We start from the raw sequence: 19,438 nt of genomic DNA on the forward strand, positions 1-19,438 counted from the left end.
GATGGACAAAGTAATGGTGGGATCACCAAATCCTAAGAGTTCGGTCCAGGGAGGGATGCTTGCAGCATTTTCTAAATGGGTATCTGTATGTTATTCAAAGGGGCTTTCCTGTGTCTTTTTATGTTTTAGGAAATTGCTTGGGGGCTTGTAGCTGATGAGCGACACATTTAATTTTTATCATTGAAAGTCATGGGAGGGACCCCCTGGCAGCCCAGTGGTCAAGACTCTGCGCTTCCAATGCAGGGGGCGTGGGTTCAATCCCTGATTGGGGAACTAAGGTCCCACATGCCCCACGGCGCAGCCAAAAAAAAAAAGAAAGAAAGAAAGAAAAGAAAGTCATGGGAAACAGGCACCTGCTGGGTGTTTTCCTGCAGAGCATCTGGTGTCCAGCAACACCTGGACAAGACTACTCCTTAACTTCCCGTAGTTTAGGGGGCAGTAGTGCCCCCTGGTGGCCATTGGTGTCCCAGCAAGGTCTGCAGATGTTCTAGGGAACAGAGTGGGTCCCAGGGGAAACTGAGAACCACCTCCAGCCCAGATGACAAGATGAGGGTCTCAGGTTGTGCTCACAGGGCCTGGTGCTTCTGCCTCCTCCCTACAGGGCCCTGCTTCCCATGTTGATCTACAGTGGATGTCTTGTTTTCACTGGGCATCTACAACCATTTTTTCTGGAAAGAGCAACCCATTTTCCTTTGGAGAACCCCTCACACTCAAGTCATGTAGTTCCTGAGGGTCAAACCTCCTCCCCACCCCATGCACAGGTGCACAGTGATTTGGTAAGGGATGAGCATGTGACCCAAATCCGTCCAGGGAGAGCCAGGCCTGGGACTTTTTTGCTGTAGCTGATGGGAAAGAAGGATTCTTTTTCCACTGTGGCTGTTAAGTCATCCATGGCATATAAGAGTTTCGGTGGGTTGGGGGGACATCTCTGTCTCTGACTGTAGGGGAGCCTGCTTGGAAATGAAGCTGACACAGAAAATCAGATGTGAGAGAGGAAGTGAGGGACAGTCCTGATGAAAAATATTCAGCAGCTGGATCCAGCAGTACCTGAAGCCAGACGCTCCAGAGCATTTCCAGTTAGGGGAAACAATTAAGGTATTTTCTCTTAAGCCAGTGGGAACTGGAGGATCACACTCCCTGTCTGATGTTTGCCAGGCCCAACTGCTCTCTTCCAACTCCCCAAAATGTCCTCATTTGCTGCTTACATTTGCAAACTCAGAGACCACATTAATCAAAACCATCTTTATTATTTAAAGAGCATCCTGTCATCAGGGGCACTAGATGGGACTCCCCAGACGGCAGAACAATATTTACATGGGGGTCAGAAGGGTGAGGCTCGGGTGGTCCCAGGGCTGAGTGGGCCCGCCACTGTGGAGGACCTTGGAGGGAGGGTATCCTTGGACCTGTGGGCTGGGCCCAAGAAGAAAAATGTTCCATCCCAGGGTGAACCCCATCATGTGGGCTGGAGCCACCTAGAGCAGCTTGGGCCCTGCAGGCGTGCACAGCGAGGAGAAGCCACAGGTCAGAGCTGGGTCACCATGCCGCTGGCTTCGGAGTGAGTCTGGGGAAAGACAACTAGGGGCTTCCAAGGTCTGAGAGGCTTCCCCCAAAGTCCCACAGCTGAACTCCCCTCCCCAGGAGCCCTTTGAAGGCTATCCGTTCCCTAGGGCACCCTCTTCTAAGCCTGAGCGCTGGTTTCTGGAAAACCCTGGCTCCCTTTCCCCCTCAGAGTCCCAAACCCTTCCACCCTCTGGCTCCCATCTGGGCCCAAATTTCACCTTTATGGCCTGGAAGATCCACTCCCGGAAGTCACTGACTTTGGTGTAGACGCCTGGCTTCTGGGCCAGGGCACAGCCGGTGCCCCAGCTCACGATGCCACACAGCCGCCAACGTGGCGTCCGAGAGATGCTGTCCTCACACACGAAGGGGCCACCGCTGTCGCCCTGGTGGGGGACGGAAGGCCTGGCTGGAAGCCAAGATGGCTAGCCGAGAGGCCCTCCTCGGATGACTGTGGGCTGTGGTCACAGAGCGCTCTGGCCCCGAGGTAGCGAGCCTGACCACCCACTGCCATGTGTCTCCACCCCCGGAGAAGCGGGGGCCCGGGCTGCCCCTCACCGTCCCTCACCTGGCAGGCATCAATGCCACCCTCAGGATAGCCGGCACAGAACATCTTGGGTTTGATCTGGTTCCCGTAGAAGTCGGGGCCGTTGCAGACATCACTGCTGATTATGGGGACTCGGGCCTCCTGGAGTACCCCCGCCTGTTGGCCTGGGGGTGTGCAGGCAGGGCTGGACGAAGCTGGGGGGCATGCACACCCCCCTTCCTTCCTGGTGCCCACCCAGGCTCCTTAGTGTCCCTACACCCCTGGGCCATGAGGCCTTCAAGCAGGCCAACGGCCCTTCCCCAGCCCGGATCAGAGTCTCCCTTAACAGTGACTTCACAGGCAGAGGACGGAACTCACCGTAGTACTGCGTGTTGCCCCAGCCAGTCACGGTGCAGATCTTGCCGTCCACTAGGGCCTGCCCGGCAGCCGGGAGGCACACGGGCTGGATGTACTCTGTGAGACAGACCACGCTGGTCCCACCCCTGCCGGCCTGCCCCGCCTGGTACAGACCTCAGCCCAGCTGCCCCTGGTGCCCCCGGCCCACCCTTCCCTCTGTTCTTTTACAACAACAACAGCAGAAGTTGCCTTCTACTGAGAGCTCACTAGGTACTAGGCACCTTCCTGGGTGAGTTCCTTTAATATCCCATCAGCCCAGGGAGGTAGGAGTTATCAGTACCCCATTTAAAGAGGGGAAAATAAGGCCATGTCGTTTGTCCAAAGCCTCAGAATGAGTCCATGAGTCGATGGCAGAGCCAGAATTTGAACCCAGCTTGGCCCAATTTCCAAGCCTGTATTCTTAACCATGGCCCATGGGGCCGCCCCTGCCTAGAGGGTGCCTCTGTGAGAAATTTTACAAGGTATTATCTTGAGATGCTGGACTTCCACCTGTCCACAGTAAGAATGGCATCCCTGACACATGACTTCCTTGTGCAGTGCACAACCCTCACCAGTGGTCCTGGCAGCCCTACCTGCTGCCTGCTGGTGACTTCACCTCCCTGAGCTCAGAGCTCTCAGGTGCAAAGTGGAAAGAATAATCATTTCCCCCCAGAGGTGTATAGTGAGACATCGGCGACGCGTTGAATAGCATGCCTGGCTAATAGGAAATGCTCACGTAACTAGCAGTAGTAAAACACAGCGACAATGGCAATGAGTGTTAATATTAACTGAGTGCTGGCATTGCTGTAGGCTCTTGACTCAGATTAACCCTTTTCATCATTTCAATAACCCTCAGAAGTCATTTAACAGATGAGGGAAACTGAGGCATGGAGAGGTGAAGCCACGTGCTCAAGATCGCAGAGCTGGCAAGTACCTGACCCCAAAGCCCGTGCTGTTACCCCTCAGCCACGTGTCTCAAACCTAGGCCCCTCCCACCCCATCTACCTGTGCCCCGCGGATACCTCCCCACTTCAATCTTTTTAACCCTCTTACTCCATTCACTAAAGAGAAGGGTTTATTTTAAAGAGAAACATGCACACCATTGTAAAGCAATTATACTCCAGTAAAGATGTAAAAAATAAAAAAAAAGAGAAACGTATTATTCAGTACTCTGTAATGACTTATATGGGAATAGAATCTAAAAAAGAGTGGATATATGTGTAGGTATAACTGACTCACTTTGCTGCACAGCAGAAACTAACACAACATTGTAAAGCAACTATACTCCAAAAAAAAAATTAATTTAGAAACAAGAAAAGAAAAACATGTATCACTCCCTTAAATGGAAAACCAGCATCATGGACCATTCAGAAGAAAAATAACCATAAAAATAAGAAAAATGCAAACCAAATAGTACTGACTTCCCTGGCAGCACAGCCAGGGGCTCACAGGCACTGATTCCAGCGCCGGGCAGCCTGGGCTCAAATCTTTGCCATTTGCCAGTTGTGGGAATTGGGGGCCTTATGTACCTTCTCTGTGTTGGGACCTTTCCCCTTGTGAAAAAACAGGATCATAAGGGAACCAACTCTCCCCGGGCTGTTGGGACAATGAAATGAGTGCATGCTTGGGACATGCTGAGGGCAGTAGCCACACACAGGAGGAGTGTGCAGGTGTTGAAGTTCATCCTATCATCATTATTATTGTATTCTTTCATTATTATTATTGTCATCACACTGTTGCCTGCTGAAGGCACCATCATCGCTATTTTAACTTCGTTGTCATCACCATTACTATTTTTTTTAATTTTTATCATTATTATTACTATTCCTGCTACAGAGTGGCCTTCTGAAAGCTGGAGCCCACGGCCTGCCCTTAATCCAAAAGGCATGTGTAGCTGAGGTATCAAAGACACCCTGGCACCCAAGTGAATCTCACTGAGAGCAACGGAAATGCTCCAGAGAACCGTAACACGGATAACGCCTGACTTTCTGATTCATTCATATACTTAAAATTTTTTCATTTCGTTTTTTTGGGGGGGGCAGTAACGGCTCTTCTGAGATATAATTCACATACCACACAATTCACCCACTTAAAGTGCCAAGTCAATGGTTTTTAGAGAGGTTTTAGATATAGGTACTAGCCTGCCTGGCAATAGGAAAGTGCAACCACCATCACAGTTGATTTTAGGACATTTTCATCACCCCTTTTACCTGGGACCTCCCGAATCCCCATGCCGCCCCCCCTCCCACCTCCTGGGGAACCACTAATCTACTTTCTATCTCTACACGTTTGCCAGTTCTGGATATTTCATAAGAATGGAATCACACAGTATGTAGCTCTTGGGGCCTGACTTCTTTCTTAGCACAGTGTTGTCCAGGGTCATCCACTGTGTACCATGAATCAGGACTTCACTTCTTTTTGTGGCCTAGTATCGTTCCATTGTATGGATCTAGCATGTTTGGTTTATCCATGTGTCAGATGGTAGACGTCTGGGTTGTTTCCATCTTTTGGGATAATGCTGGTCTGAACACTCGTGCCCCAGTTTTGGTGTAGCTACGTGTTTTCATTTCTTTTGGGTACGTACCTAGGAGTGGAATTGCCGGGCCAAATCGTCACTCTGTGTCGAACTGCTTGACCAATCGCCACATGGCTTTCCAAAGTGGCTGTACCCATTGTCCCCATCTAATGAATGCCCAGTGTGTGCCCCTCAGGATCATTTCCCTCATCACCATGGATTCCTATGCCCTAGCCCCCTCCTCCGTCCTCCTGGCCCCTGGTGTCCCCAGGCCAAGGAACAGCCCCAGACTTACCTGTGAGGGGCAGGGAGCTGGACAGGTGGACCAGGGCAATGTCATTGCTGTTCTCCTCGCTGTTGGGGTCTCGAAAGGGGAGATAGCCCCCGTGGTAGATTACTGCCTGCACCCCCAGCTGCACACCATGGGGTGAGGTCTGGGCCACGGCACCAGCAAACACTCGCCATCGGGACAGGACCCGGTTCCGCCTACCAGGGACAGGAGGGGAGGGTGGCAGCCTGCCTGGGCACAGCCTCCCCGACCCCGCCGCTCCCCAGCCTCCCCCCTCAGCGCCATGGGAGACACTCACTCAGGGAAGCAGTGGGCGGCTGTCAGCACCCAGTCTCTGGAGAGCAGGGAGCCCCCACAGAGGTGTGCTCCATCGTAGCGAAGACTGACTTGCCACGGCCACCTGCCCAAGCTGGTGTCCTGGCCACCCACGATGCGATCGACGGGCAGCTTCCTATGGCCACAGTCTGTGGGAGAGGGGGCAGTCAGGGGCAGTGGGAGGCCTGGACCCCCTGCCTTAGGGGGTCTGAGAGGTCATGCGCCACTCTGAGAAGAGTGAGTGGACACGATCCTAACCTGAGGGGTCTGAGGGACGTGGCTCCACCCTCGGGGAGGGTGTCTGAGGAGACACAGCCCCCTCCTTGGGGACCTAGAGGGACATGGCTCTACCAGGAGGGGAGGGAGATCTGAGAAGACACAGCCCCATCCTTGCAGGATCTAAGAGGATAAGGCCTGCCTGGGGGTGTCTAATGGGACGTGGCCCTGCCCTCGGGGGGGTCTCAGAAGAAGACTCTGAGTTTCAGGGTCTCACCTTGGCAGATGGTAGCTAGGAAACGACCCCTGGGACAGTCGCTGTGGGAGAGACAGGGATGGGGACACAGGGGGAGACAAAAAGAGAGGCCAATTAAGAGGCAAGAAAGGCACATTGGGGGAGCAGGGGTGTGCGTGCCGGGGGCGGTGCGCGCCCTGCCTGCCCGCCGCCCTCCTCACCACACGGAAAGGACCTCGAGCAGCCTCCGGGCATGCGGCAGCCTCCCCTCGTCCACGCAGAAGAAGCCCGACGTGCCGTTGGCGCCCGCCGTCCGCACATCCAGCTCCGAGTGGGCCAGCGCCCTGGGCGGGGCAGGGGTCAGGCCTGCGGCCCCGCCCCCCAGCCCCCCACCCCCAGGGGCACCCCGGTACCTGAGGAAGCCCATCTCCTCGCAGCTGAGCCCCGCCACCCTGGCGTTGGAGCGCGAGGAGCACAGCAGGCGCCACGTGCCCTCCGTCTGGTCAAACACCGTGAGCCGAGCGTCGGCCGGGCCGGCCTGCACTGCAGGGTGACAGGACCGCCGCCTGGGTCGCCTTCCTGCCCGAGCCCTCCCGGCCTCTTCTCCGACCCCGTGGATCTAGTCCTGAGTCCTGGCAGGCCCGATGGCAGCACCCCGGGCCCCCCACATTTGTGACTGCGTCTGGAAGGGCCCATGACTCAAGTTGAACCAAAGATCGAGGTCTCTGGGACTCTGGCTGCCCCGCCAGGGGGAACCAGGGGGCTTCCTCCTACCACTGGGGTTCCTAAGCTGGTTGCCCATGAGCTGGAAATCTGGAATTCTGCCAGGAGATTTGGGACGAGGGAAACTGTTTTAACCAAGCTCCCAGGAGAATGGCATGTGAGGCTGGGTCTGCCTGGGCCCATCTTTGCCCCAAGGAGGCGAAAAATGAGCCAATGTGGAGGAAAGTCAACAGATTTCTGATAACATTTTTAAAGCCCCTGATGGAGTCAGGCTTGAAGAACCCCCAGAACTGTTGCTTAAGTGAGTCAATAATTTCCCTTTTCGTTTAGCCAGTTTCTTAGATTTTCCTTTCGTCTTTTGCAGCCTGAAGACCCTTGACTAATACATCACAGTGCCAAAATATTTAAATAGATTTCCTATAATCTTAAAAAAAGAGAGAGAGAATAGCTATCTTTTTCTGCAGGACTTGTCAGAGCCTTGAATACACACTAAATTGCATGATAATTCTCCAAGCAGAGGATGCAGTATTCATTCATTCATTCAACAAGTGTTAACTAGACACATACTCCATGCCCAGTCCTGTGTGGGGTGATGCCGGGGGACATAAAGATGACCAAGACAGCCCTGGGCTGTGCCCTCACCAACCAAAGTCCACCAATGGGGGAGACAGACAGCAGTAAAAAAATCACCCAACCAAACACAGCATCACAAACTCTGAGAAGAGGTAGGGCGGAGATACACAGGAAGACTGGAGAGAGCTTATGGGGGATTCCTCCTGCCTGGGGCTTTACTGTGTTGAGAAGTGATGCTCCCCTCAGCCCCTCATAGGCTGCTCCTCAGACGGTCAGAGGACCCTTGTCCACACCTAAGCCAGGTCACAGCCCTTAGCCGTATTTATTTACATTTAGCAAACACTCAGTATGTGCCAGGCTCTATTTTGGGCAATGAACAGATCAGACAAAACCCCCAGCTCTGAGGAGCTCAAAGGCCAATAGGTGAGATGCATAACAAACAGGACAGAGAGGTTAAATAGATGGTGTGTCACAAAAGAAGGCGCCAGGGAGGTAAATCGAGCTTGATCGAGGCAGGGGAGTGCCGGCATTGAGGGGAGGGGAGGTTGCACTTTCCAACAGGTGGGCAGGGAAAGCTGCAAAAGATGCGAAGGAGGTAAGAAGCCAGAGGAGGGAACAGAGAACCAGGCCAAAGGAACTGCCAAGTGCAAAGATCCCAAGGTGGTGGAATGGGGGGCGGGGAGACACGGGGGATGTTTAAGGAACAGCAAGGAGGCTGGAGCAGAGTGAGCTAGGGGAGGGGAGATGGGAGACAAGACTGGACTGACACTAGGACTTTGGCTTTTACCAGGAGTGAGATGCGGCCAGAGGAGGGCTCTGAGCCAGGAGGGCCCTGATCTGACTCAGGGGTTCACAGGCTCCCTCTGGTTGTGTGTGGGGAGCAGACTGTAGGGGCGGGATGGGAGCAGGGAGACCAGGGAGGAGGCTGTGTGATGGTCCAGGAGGGAGAGGATGGAGGCTGGGCCAGGGTCGGGGCAGTGGGGTGGGGTGGGGGGAACAGAGTTTAGATTTAGGATAGATTCTGTGGGTGGAGCCCACAGGGTCTGCTGAGGTTGGATGTGGGTGTGAGGGAAAGAGGGTCTGAGGGCAATTCCAGGGTGTTTGGCCTGAGCCGCCAGAAGGATGGAGCTGCCACTGACTGAGACGGGGAAGGTGGGGAGGAGTAAGCCTGGGGAAAGATCGGCTGTGCACCCCTTTTCTCCTGAGCCTCCTGCATGGCTGGTGTTCTGAGAGCACATTCTGGGAACGTGAATCTGGTGCAAACTCAATTTTGCATCCTTGTAGGAAGAACTTGGTGAGGCCACACCCAAGCTGAGCAGTCTTCCCACAGCCCCACAGATCTGGACGAGGGGAGGCAGGACTTCCAGGGAAAACCCTATCCTGCTGAGGACAGAGAAAGGCAAACAGAGGATGAGCATTCAGGCCTGAGGGACTCCAAACCCCAAGCTTTTAACGTTGCCCTAGACAGCCTCTCACGTGGCTTCCCTCCTGAGGGTTAAACAATAATGGCACAGTAATAATAACACTTGTCTATGTTTCCTGGGGATGTCAGTGGGCTGACCCCATGCTATGTGTCATATCTGGGGGGTTCTTTGAATCCCACCACCATCCTGGAAGGTAGAGACCATTTCTATGCCCATCTTGCAGATGGGGAAACTGAACCTTGGAGAGGCTATACTTGCCCGGGGGAATATAGCTAAGAACCTGCAAAGCCAGGATTTGAACCCAGGCCTGCCTACCTGCATACTCCCTGCTCCTTCTGTGGCTCTCACATGGACCCTTACCTGTCCCCACCCTAAATATACTCACCCACAGCCTGAACTAGGAGCTTCCTGGCTGGCTCGCCTTAGTCACGGCCTCCAGGTGGGGGCCCAGGGATGCCTGGTACCTCTGCTGGGTGGTGCCCACCACCCACTGAGTCCCCAGACCAAGACTTCGGGTCTGAAACACCAACTGTGGGTGGGAGTGAATTCTTATTTTTAAATGACTTCTCAGTGCTCTAGGAATGTGATTTCCAGAAAGTGTGAGGTTTTAGGAAAAAATTATCACTTTATGGATGGATTTGGAGGGAGGGGGAGGGAGGGAGGAGGGAATGTCAAATGCCCCCTCCAAGTATTTTTAAAACTATATTCTGTGCCACTGTTTCTCACTTCTAAACTCTTTATTCTTGTTTGTATTATTTTAAGCAATGCAAAAAGTATGTTCTGGGTCACCTGGTTTGCTCAACAAATTGTCTGATATATTTAGAGGTGTGAAAATCCCAGAAAAGTGAGGTGGGGATATCATTTCTGGGTTGTTTTTGTTTGTTCATTTTGTAATTTCCCAACGTTTTTGAAAAACCCGAGTATAATGGAAGGGCACGGTGCTGGCGTTGGCCAGAGCCAGGTCTGAATCGTGGCCTAATTACTTTCCAGCTGGAGGCCCAGGACAAGTTGGCTCATGTCGGCGATCTGTCCTCATGCTTATTCATTAAGCAAAGGTTTCCTGAGCACCTACTATGTGCTGGACACTGTCTGGGGCAGTAAACAAAATGCCCCCGCCCTCCTGAAATTCACCAGGAGTAAATCATGAACTTCAAGTGTGAGGAGGGTTTTACCAGGGGCAGCAGGATGGCTGTGGGGAGCGGGGTGGGGGGTGGGGGGGGCAGTGTGGAGCCTGGGGGCAGAAAGGCCCTGATCAGGAATGTTACAGCCTGAAGCCTGAGACACAAAAGCCCATGTTAACCAAGTTGGCTTAGAGTCAAGTGTTGCACGGATCATTACCTCCTCTAATTCTCACTCCCAGTTTCCAAATGAGGACTCTGAGAACCAGAGAGGGCAGGACAGGTGCGAGCCTCAGCTCAGCAGGGATGGTGCAAGATCCTGAAACCCGCCTCGGGGTGTGAGCGGGAAAGAAGGTGGTGCGGGGAGGGTCCTTCGAGGGCGTGAGAGCTGCCAGTGCGTTGGAGCATGAAGGGCACCGGAAGCAAGCATGAGGTGAGGATGGAGAGGGGCCCACACCCTAGGAGCCTCGGAGCCTGGCTCCTTTTAGCCCAGTGGCAGTAGCGAGCTTCCGGCAAGTGCATGACCCTCTGCCCTGCCATTTATTCAATGTGCGGACTTGGACAAGTCAGTTCACTTCACTGGGCCTCAGTTTCCCCATCTGCAAAATGGGGATGATGATAATGGCCCCGACTTCACAGGGCTCTTGTGCAAAGGCTGCAGCCAGGGCCTGGCATGCGTTAGCCGTCACTATGGCAACTCACTTGGCCGTTTCCTGAGAAACAATAGAGTATAGCAGTTCTACCCAAGAGCTGGATCCAGGCTGCCTGGTTCCCAACCCAGTGACCTGAGGCAAGTCACTTGGTCTTTCCAAGCTTCATTTCCCCATATTAAAATGGGCTGTGGGGAGGATTTAATGAATCAGTACCTGCAAAGCCCTGAGGCCTGTGCCTGGCACGTGTAAACGCTCTCTAAGGGTCAACTGTGGTGCTTGACCTTGATGGTGGCTTTCCTTGTCTAGATGCTCGTTTCTGCTCTTAATGTGAGCTGAGTCCTTTACGGAACTACATGAGGCTTGTGGGAGTGAAAAATGCATCCCATCACCCGACTTCCCCATTCTTCCTGCTGCCCTGAGCCACAGAACGGCAGCTTGGAGTTGGCATCTGGGAAGATTCATTCATTCCACAATGCGTTTCCGCATCTATTTGTGTGGCCACCTGCATGCAGATACATCCCTACCAGTCCAGTCAAAGAGCTATTCGTGGCCCCATCATTTACCAGCTGCATGTCCTCTCTGGTCCTCACTTTCCACATCTGTAAACGGGGATACTAACAGCAGCTACCTCCAAGGAGAGCTAGAAAAAGGTTGGCTGAATTCATACAGTACCTCTCAAACAGGTTTTGACCACGTTCCGCAATAAGAAACACATTTTTACATTATGATGTAGCCTTGAACGTCTGTTTTCTGGGGTGAACTGTGGCATTGCTCTAAGCCTCAGTTTCCCCATCTGTAATATGGAGAGAATAACGGTCCCACCCTCATAAAACCAAAAGAAAAGCTTAACAGAACTTCTTCTTACTGAGAGAGATGCACTCTGATTTTTTTTAATCTATTTCACACTTTTTAAAGTGTGGTTTTCAGCTCACTAATTTCATGATGCACTAACGGGTAACACACTTAGAGTCTGAAAAACACTGGGTTAGACAAGTGAAGTGTTTAGAGCAACAATACGAGTTCATTCAAAAAACTCCTTTCATTGAGTTCCCACCAGGTACGGGCTTCCTCCAGGGCTCCCCAGAGGGTCTCAGCACGCTCTACTCACCTGGATACAGCGGCTCTTGGTCACTCCTGAGTAGAACGGTCACTGCAGAGAAGGCAGAGGTGAGGGCAGGTAGGCTGGGAACTGCAGGGGGCAGGGGAGGGTAGAGGCGCAGGGGTCCGTCCACTCTCACCAATGGCCCAGGACGCTGCCCCGATGCCTGTCAGGAGCAGCACGGTCCCCACAGTGAGAGCTGCCACCTTGGGTCCAGAGCAGCATGGCACAGTCCGGCCACCTGCAATAGACACCATGCTGGGGCCACAGCCAGGTCTGTCCTCATTGTGGCAGGATCTGAACACGGGGCCAGCTCTGGCCTGCCCCCAGGCCAACTTCGCACGCCTGAGCCTGCCCTGCCCTGGGCCCAGTTTCCTGGGGTGAACAGTTGGCAGGGCCGTCCCTCCCCTGCGGCGAGGACAACCAGGTGTCCAGCCCCCCAAGGGTTCCAGCTGGGAAGAGCCGTGGCTGGGACAGCTTCCGCCCTCCCTGCCTATATTCCTGGCACTTAAGGGATTTCTCCTCCCCTATGACGCTGCGCTTCTGTATTTCCTTCATCACGCTGTGCCGTCTTTTCTTGAACGTCTCACTTCTGCTAACTTTCCCAGAGGTTCTTGGAGCCTCTTGGGGGCTGTGACCCCTGACCTTTGCCCTCTTGGCAACTCTCTTCCCTGCTGTTTGGCATTTCCTCACTGCCTCACTTCTCTCTGCTATACCAGACCCTCTGCCCCTGGGAACCCCCCAAAACCAGAACTCTCCCAGAGGACCCAGCTCCAAGGTCAAATTTGCCCCTGGAGGTTGAGAACCTACATTTGGAAATTTGCCAGCCTCACTTAAAAATATTGGCCTTGGACTTCCCTGGCGGTCCAGTGGTTAAGACTCCGCACTTCCACTGCAGGGGGCAACAGGTTCGATCCCTGGTCTGGGAACTAAGATCCTGCATGCTGCGTGGCGTGGCCAAAAAAAATATATGTATATATTGACCTTACCCATTCTTATGTGGGACCTTGGGCGGGTGGTGTCACCTCTTTGAGCCTCAGCTTCCTCATCTATTTAATGGGCATCCACCTAGCACACACCTCTAAGTATAATGTTTTAAAGTTCTTTTAAATAATAATAATAAAAACCATACTCTTATCACATGTTGTATGTGCCAAGCACTGCTCTGAACGCATTAACTTATTCAGTCCTCATCTAAGTTATGATTCCCATTTTTCAGACAGGGAAAACTGAGGCTCAGAGAAGTGGAGTCACCTGCCCAAGGTGACTCAGCCAGGAAGAGGCTGTGCTGAGTCCTGAACCCTGGGGTCCAAGTGTATAACCACTAAGCCATGCTACCCCTCCCTGTGCTATAGTGGCTGGCATATAGCAAGTTCTCAATAAATGCTTTTATTTATTTATTTATTTTTCATTTTTTATTGGTCAATAAATGCCTTTAAATCATTAGAGCTGTGTGGTCCTGGGCAACTCCCTTCACCTCTCTGGGCCTCAGTTTTCTCATCAGTAAAATGAGACTTCATTCATTCATTGTCCTATTGAACATCCACTGTGTTCCTGGCACCATTCTAGGCTCTGGAGACACATCCCAAAACAAGACGGATGAGATGTTGGTTCTCATGGAGCTCACATTCCCATGTGTGTAAAGTGAGGGGAAAACCAAAACAAGTAAACAAGTAAATGAACTTGATAATCTCCAGATCGTGGCAAAGTCTATGAAGAAAATGATGTGGGTTGGGGGTGGCAGTGTTCTGTGGGGTGTTCAGGAAGGGCCTCCCTAAGAAGTGACTTTGGAGCGGAGACCTGAGGGGTGAGACCAGCCAAGCAAAGACCTCTCATGGAAGGGCACAGTGGGCAGAGGGAACAGCACAGGCAAAGTCCTTGAGGCAAGAATAAGCATGGTGGGTTAGAGGGCAAGAGAGGCCACTGATGTGGCCAGAATGGCATGAGCTTGGGGAAGGCAGTGGGACCAAGGCTGGGGCCAGCTGGGGAGGGCTAGCAGCCCCCAGACAAGAGGGATTTTATTCCCAGTGCAACAGGGGCCCTGGGGCTGAAAAGCCAACCCTTTTGCTAGAGATCAGGAGAACCAAAGGGAAAAGGCAGCTGAAAGCTTTTGCTGGGCCTGGCATGCACCCGACTGCCCTTGGCATCTGCAAGGCCCTCCCAGGGCTGCAGGACCTCCCAGCTTTGCCATCTGTGTCGTGGCAGTACGGCTGATGGGCACAGGGCCAGGCCAGCACCCGGAATGGAGCAGGGAGCAGTCCAGCACCTTCCTGGGATGCCTATTGTCTGAGTGTCTTAAGAATTTGAGAGCCCAGCCATTCCCGGCAACGTGCTCCTCCCTCCAAAGAGGCCCCAGTGGACCGGGCCAGCCCAGCCCTGGCTGGCTGACCCCTTCCTGTCTCCCTGAGGAGAGAGGTCCCCACCTCCACCCCCAACCATCTTCCTGGTTCCAGTGGGAGGTCTTGGCTCTGCTAGCCGTCAGGCTTGTCCTGGTTCCTTTCTGTTCAGATGTGCCTGCAGAGCTTTGGGCCACTCACAGCCCAGCCCAGAGGCTTTGGCACGTCTGCTGGGGCAGGAAGCACTGCCACCCTGTGTCTCTTAAGGTGAGAGGCAAAACTTGCTTTCATGCCTTCTGGTTCAGGGGACTTCGGGCAACCCCCAAACAGGTGCCTCTGGTGGGACAGGAAGCATCCTCGCTCTGGGTCCCTGGTGTGAGAGGCATTCTCACTGCATATCTTTGCTGAGGCAGGAAAGCGTCCTCACTGTGCGAGAGGCAGCAGCATCCTTGCGTGATTCCTCAGGGGCGAAAGGGCTGGGTAAGCCAGGACCCCCGAGCTTCCCCCTGAGGCTCTGCTCTCTGTTCCTCCAAGAGTGCTAGGCTGCCCTTGTCTTCTCACAGGACAGTGCTTCTGTCCCCACCATTTGGCTGCAAAACCCTCCCAAGTGACATCTTTGGCTCCTTGTCTCTGAAACTCCATTCAATCTACAGCTCCGTGTCTGTTTTCATTGTACACAACTCCAGCTTCCTGAACAGAAGTCTCTCCCCGTCTGATTTCTGGGACACCGCCCGTGCCCGATTCTGATTCTCCCTCTACTTCTCCATCTCCTCCACACACTCCCTGAAATCTGGGGTCCCCAGGGCGGCCATGGCCTCCTCCCCCTCATGCTTCCCCACTCCCGTGGGGAAGCATGTCTTACACACCTCCACAGCCTGTGTCCCTTTTCTGTCCCCAGCCCTGGACTCTCCTTTGTCCTAGATCGGGGGTCCTGCAGTCTCTTAGATGCCTCCCACTTGAATCCCCAAGGTCCTTCACACCTCCCAGGTCCCATACTGGCCTCAACATCTCCCCAAATCCCCAGGTCCCGTCTCAGAGGCCCTCATCCTCAGGAATGTCCCTCATCTGCAGGACGCCTCCCTCCCACCTCAGCTACAGGCCTCCTAAGTGTCTCCCGCCCACTCTCTCCTTCCCTGCTCCCACCCCATCCAACCCCTGGGCTCAGTCTCTCCTTCTGGCCCAGCCTCCACATAGAACCCCAGGGAATCTTCCTAAACACCAAATCCAACCTGTCCCTACCCTCCATGACTCCCCAATGCTCCCCAGGACAGAGTCTAAAGCCCTCAGCCTGTGGTACCAGCCCCTCTAGGATGTAAGCATGGCTATTAGAGATTTGGGGGTTGAACATGCTTTCCTAAATTCCCACACGGCCATATGGGTCCTTATCAGACAACTGATAAGCCGGTCCAAAAAGCAACCAAAACGACAGGACTTATAAAACAAAGAATACCCACCAGCGCCACCTTGTGGAGAGACCCGGCACTGCCCAGTCATGGGCCAGCTTCTCACCAAAAAGAGTCCTAACGGATCTCAATCACCCTCCCAGCTACATTTCCAACTTTACCGACAGAAATACGAAATTAGCTACGTGCCACTGCACACCGGGCAGATTGTCACCCCGGCTGTTAGCCTTGCTCTTCCCTCTGCCTGGCACACCTACCTACTCCCTCCTCATCCTGAATGTCAACTCAGATATCACCTCCTCTGATTCTAAGTCTCCAGGAAGCACCAAACCTCGCCTTAGGTGTACTTCAACAGCAGAATGGGGCTTCCCTGGTGGTGGAACGGTTAAGAATCCGCCTGCCAATGCAGGGGACACAGGTTCCATCCCTGGTCCGGGAAGATCCCATGTGCCGCGGAGTAACTAAGTCCATGCACCACAACTACTGAGCCTGAGCTCAAGAGCCCACGAGCCAAAACTACTGAGCCCGTGTGCCACAACTACTGAAGCCCGCACGCTTACAGACCATGCTCCGCAACAAGAAGCCCGAGCACTGCAACAAAGAGTAGCCCCCACTCGCTGCAACTAGAGAAAGCCCGCGCGCAGCAACAAAGACCCAACGCAGCCCAAAATAAATAAATAAATAGATTTATTTATTTATTTGTTAAAAATCCAGCAGAATGGTAACACAAACATTAGCACAACTGCAGCCACAATGGTTCTCAGAAGCTACACCGACCTTAGCCCTGTCCTAACCCCATCCTGCAGTTTCCTAAAATCCTTGCAACTGTTAATGAGGAAGGTGTCATTATCACCATCCCCAATTTACAGATGAGGAAAGGAGGCCCAGAGAGGTGCAGCCACCCACCCGGGGTCACCCAGCAAGTAACCACAACGCCAGAACTTTTCAGCATTCGTGTCTAGGTTTGAAACGACAGCAGGACTCCCCTCCAGGGCCAGGCCCGAGCTGCCTGGGGATGCACTGAAGCCCACTGTGCCTCGGTTCTCTCTGTCCCCAGGCCAGTCTCTGGCCATCCTTCAGCACATGCTCTGCTTTTCATCCCTGGTTCATTCACCCGTAGGCCCCAGGCCTGGTGAGATCCCTTCAGCGGGCTCCAGGAAGGAATGGTTCCAAAGGTGCAGGGCTCTGCTGCCCACCTGCTCCGCAAGGGCACAAGCACCTTCTCCCGAGCCACTGGGAGCCTGGATTTACTCCGGGCCACAGCTGAATGATTTGGGCTCTGATTTGCTAGCTGTGCTGAGACCCAAAGAGGCCAGTAATCTACACCCATCATTTCAGCCAGCACATTCAGGGCTTCCTGCCTATCACAGCATGTAAATCCTCACACCATCCTCTGAGGTGGGCACTAGTACTGTCTCCATTTTACAGAGGAAGAAACGAGGCCCAGAGAGGGTAAGTCACCTGCCCAGGGCCTCACAGCTAGAAAGTGACACTGCCTGGGACCAAACCCAGCTAGCCTGGTTCCAGGAAGAAGAGAGGGAGTCGGCCCCAGCTGGGGAGCGCGGAAAGGAAAGGCCACCCCTAACTGGGCCCTTCCAGCTGGCTCCCAAGTGTGGACCAGGGTAAGAAGGAGCCAGGGTGTCTGGAGCCCCTGCCAGGGGCTTCCATGAGCCCTCGAGTGCCCGCCACTCTGAGGATGTGGTTTCTCCCCACCATCCCTGGAGCAGTTTCTCTGTTGTCTCTCCCCTTTCCATCCATCCGGACCGAGTCCAAAGTCCTCCCTCTGCTGTTTTGCCCACAGTGTGAGGAGGTGGCAGGAATGTCTGGAATCGGTGGGGGTCTTGGGTCCCAGGACTCCAAGTTGGCCGACCTCTTCCACGACAGCTCTGGTGCACCGCATCTGTCTTACACGCTGAGCCCCATGCGGGTGCCTTGTGTGTGTTACGTGCTCCCAACAACCTCACGTAGGTAGGCAGGTAGGTGGGTAGGGAGGTAGGGAGGTAGGTAGGCGGGTAGCATTAGAATCCATGCTTGACCCAGGGGGGAAATGAAGCCCAGAGAGACGACGACACTTTCACAAGGTGGCACAGCAAAAAAGTGGCAGAAGCCAATTCGAATGCAAGCCTGTGTATTTGACTCCGGAGTCTGTGTCCTTGACTGTGATAGCTAGTCTCCCCGCCTTGGCCCCAAGTAGAGGACAGGTCCAGGGATAGCTGAGAGATCACTGGGAGATGAGGGGAAACTGAGGCAAGGAGCCAGGAAGGTCATATGGGGTGGCAGGGAGGCAGGTGGTGCCACAGCCCCACAGAAAATTTGGTTAATAGTTAATCAGGTAGAGGAGACTTCAGAAGCGGGTGGGGATGGGCCCCAGGAGGGGTGCCAGAGAGAGGGGGCTCCAAGGGGGTGGAGGGCTGGGAAGGAAGCACAGAAGGAAGGGCGCCAGGCAGAGCCAAAGTTGGGGCTCAGGGAAAGGGGGACTCACCCTCCTTCTCCGCCATGTCACGGCCTCTAGTTAATGATTCCCCGGCTGACCTCCTGGGCCGGGGCGGGACCTGTGGGGAGATGAACGGGGGGAGGCAGGGCCTGAGGGAGCCCAGGCCAGCCCCTGTGCCCCCAGTCCCAGGCGCCCATCCAGGGAGGCTGAGGGACTGGGCCCCGGCCAGAGCACGCCATGATCACGGACACAGACTGGGCTGGGTTCAAGGATGGGGTCAGTGTGTGACCAGCGGCCAGGGGGATGCCTGGATTTGCAGGCCTGGGGGACCCCATACGCCTGGGCCTGGGTGAGGAGGAGACTAGGGCTCTGAACTCCTGGGTCTGAAGGAGGAGAGCTGGGGCCTCAACTCCTGGGTCCTGGGGAAAGAGGTTTGGGGGCCAGCCCTCCTTCGGAGGAGGGACACAGGGGCCTGGATTCCGGGGTCTGAGGGAGGAGGAGACCGGGGCCGATCTTGGAGTCTGAAGAACAGGGGGCTGGGACTCTGAGGTCCTTGGGGAGAAGCCTGACAGCCCACCCTCCGGGTCCCTGGGAGCCCTTCTACTGGGAGCTGAGCATTAGGGCGGGTTTGGGTGAGGGGGCCCACGTCCTGGGGACTGGAACTGAGGACCCTGGTCCTTACCCTGGGGTCCGGCAGGTGGGGGCGGAGCTGAGAGATGGTGCCGGTTTAGGGTCAGTCTCCAGGCCTGGGCAGGAGCATGGTGGCCCCTCAGCAGCGGCGGCCCCAGAGGCAGCGGCGGCGGTGGCGCGGGGCCTGCTAGGCCTGGCTGCCTCACCTGAGGAGGAGGGGGCTGGGCGAGAGGCGGGGGAAGGGGCGGGGAGGGGCCGGGCAAAGGGATTGGCAGCGCTGGAGGCCACCTGGCTGGTGGGACAGGGTTTGCAGGGGATGGACCAGGCCGGCCTAGCAACCTGCCTCCGGCCTGGAGGGGGCTCAGGTGTGCGGGGCTGAGGGGACGAGGAGCTGGGACTGGCTTGGCCTGAGGGCCGGGGGTCTGGGGAGACAGGGCAGGCTGGGGGTGCTTCCAAGGACCAACGGAAGGAGCTACGAACTGCAGGGACACAGAGGGAGGGCACCAGCTGCCCCAAGCCCACCCTGCCCCGGCTTCTTCGCCTGCCTCCTGCCCAGCCCCCGCCCTGCCCCAGCTCAGGCTGAACCCCGTCCCTGTCCACCCCTGCCCCTTCCGGCATCCTCTGCCCAGCCCCAGGCCCACCACTGCCCCTGCCATTTCCTGCACCTGTTGTCCAACTCCCGAACAAGGCGGTCCCAGCTCCGGGCCGGCCTCAGCCCAGCCCGTGCCCCAGACCCCTCCCGCACCCCAACTCCTGCACCAGCCTCTGCCCCTCCAGTGTCCCCAGCCCAGCCCCAGTCCCGACGCCTGCCCCCGCCCTTGCTCTCCCTCCCCCCCCACCCCCTCCCCCCAGCTGCTTTCCTACAAGTCACGGGGGCTGGTTTGCTTTGGCAGCCTCTCTGCCGCCAGCAGCAATGACCTCTGGAGCTGGGAAGTCCTAGACGGGGGTGGGGGATGGGGACCTGGCCCGGAAAAGGCAGCACTGAGTGCTGAGGCC

General features: G+C 55.0%; 1 protein-coding gene across 3 annotated transcripts; it reads right to left on the reverse strand.

Moving 5' to 3' along the window:
• Positions 1–1,227: 1,227 nt before the first annotated feature.
• On the reverse strand, positions 1,228–19,210 carry HPN (hepsin). 3 transcript variants are annotated; one of them, XM_082676230.1, is made up of 13 exons: positions 19,108–19,210; positions 18,495–18,648; positions 17,861–17,930; positions 11,779–11,880; positions 11,649–11,690; positions 6,463–6,592; positions 6,271–6,393; positions 6,092–6,132; positions 5,582–5,747; positions 5,290–5,480; positions 2,462–2,557; positions 2,126–2,268; positions 1,228–1,943 (listed from the first exon to the last, which is right to left on the reverse strand). In XM_082676230.1, the coding sequence occupies exons 3-13, from the start codon at positions 17,874–17,876 to the stop codon at positions 1,653–1,655; spliced, it is 1,341 nt and encodes a 446-aa protein (XP_082532356.1). In that variant the 5' UTR covers positions 17,877–17,930; positions 18,495–18,648; positions 19,108–19,210; the 3' UTR covers positions 1,228–1,652. The 3 variants fall into 3 exon arrangements, with proteins under 3 accessions (XP_082532356.1, XP_082532357.1, XP_082532355.1); XM_082676231.1 differs by lacking the exon at positions 19,108–19,210 and having other exon boundaries at positions 1,228–1,561; positions 1,779–1,943; positions 18,495–18,663; XM_082676229.1 differs by lacking the exon at positions 19,108–19,210 and having other exon boundaries at positions 18,495–18,669.
• Between the last annotated feature and the right edge of the window lie 228 nt (positions 19,211–19,438).

This window comes from Grampus griseus (assembly GCF_964374135.1).
Source record: "Grampus griseus genome assembly, chromosome: 19".
Classification (NCBI taxonomy): domain Eukaryota; kingdom Metazoa; phylum Chordata; class Mammalia; order Artiodactyla; family Delphinidae; genus Grampus; species Grampus griseus.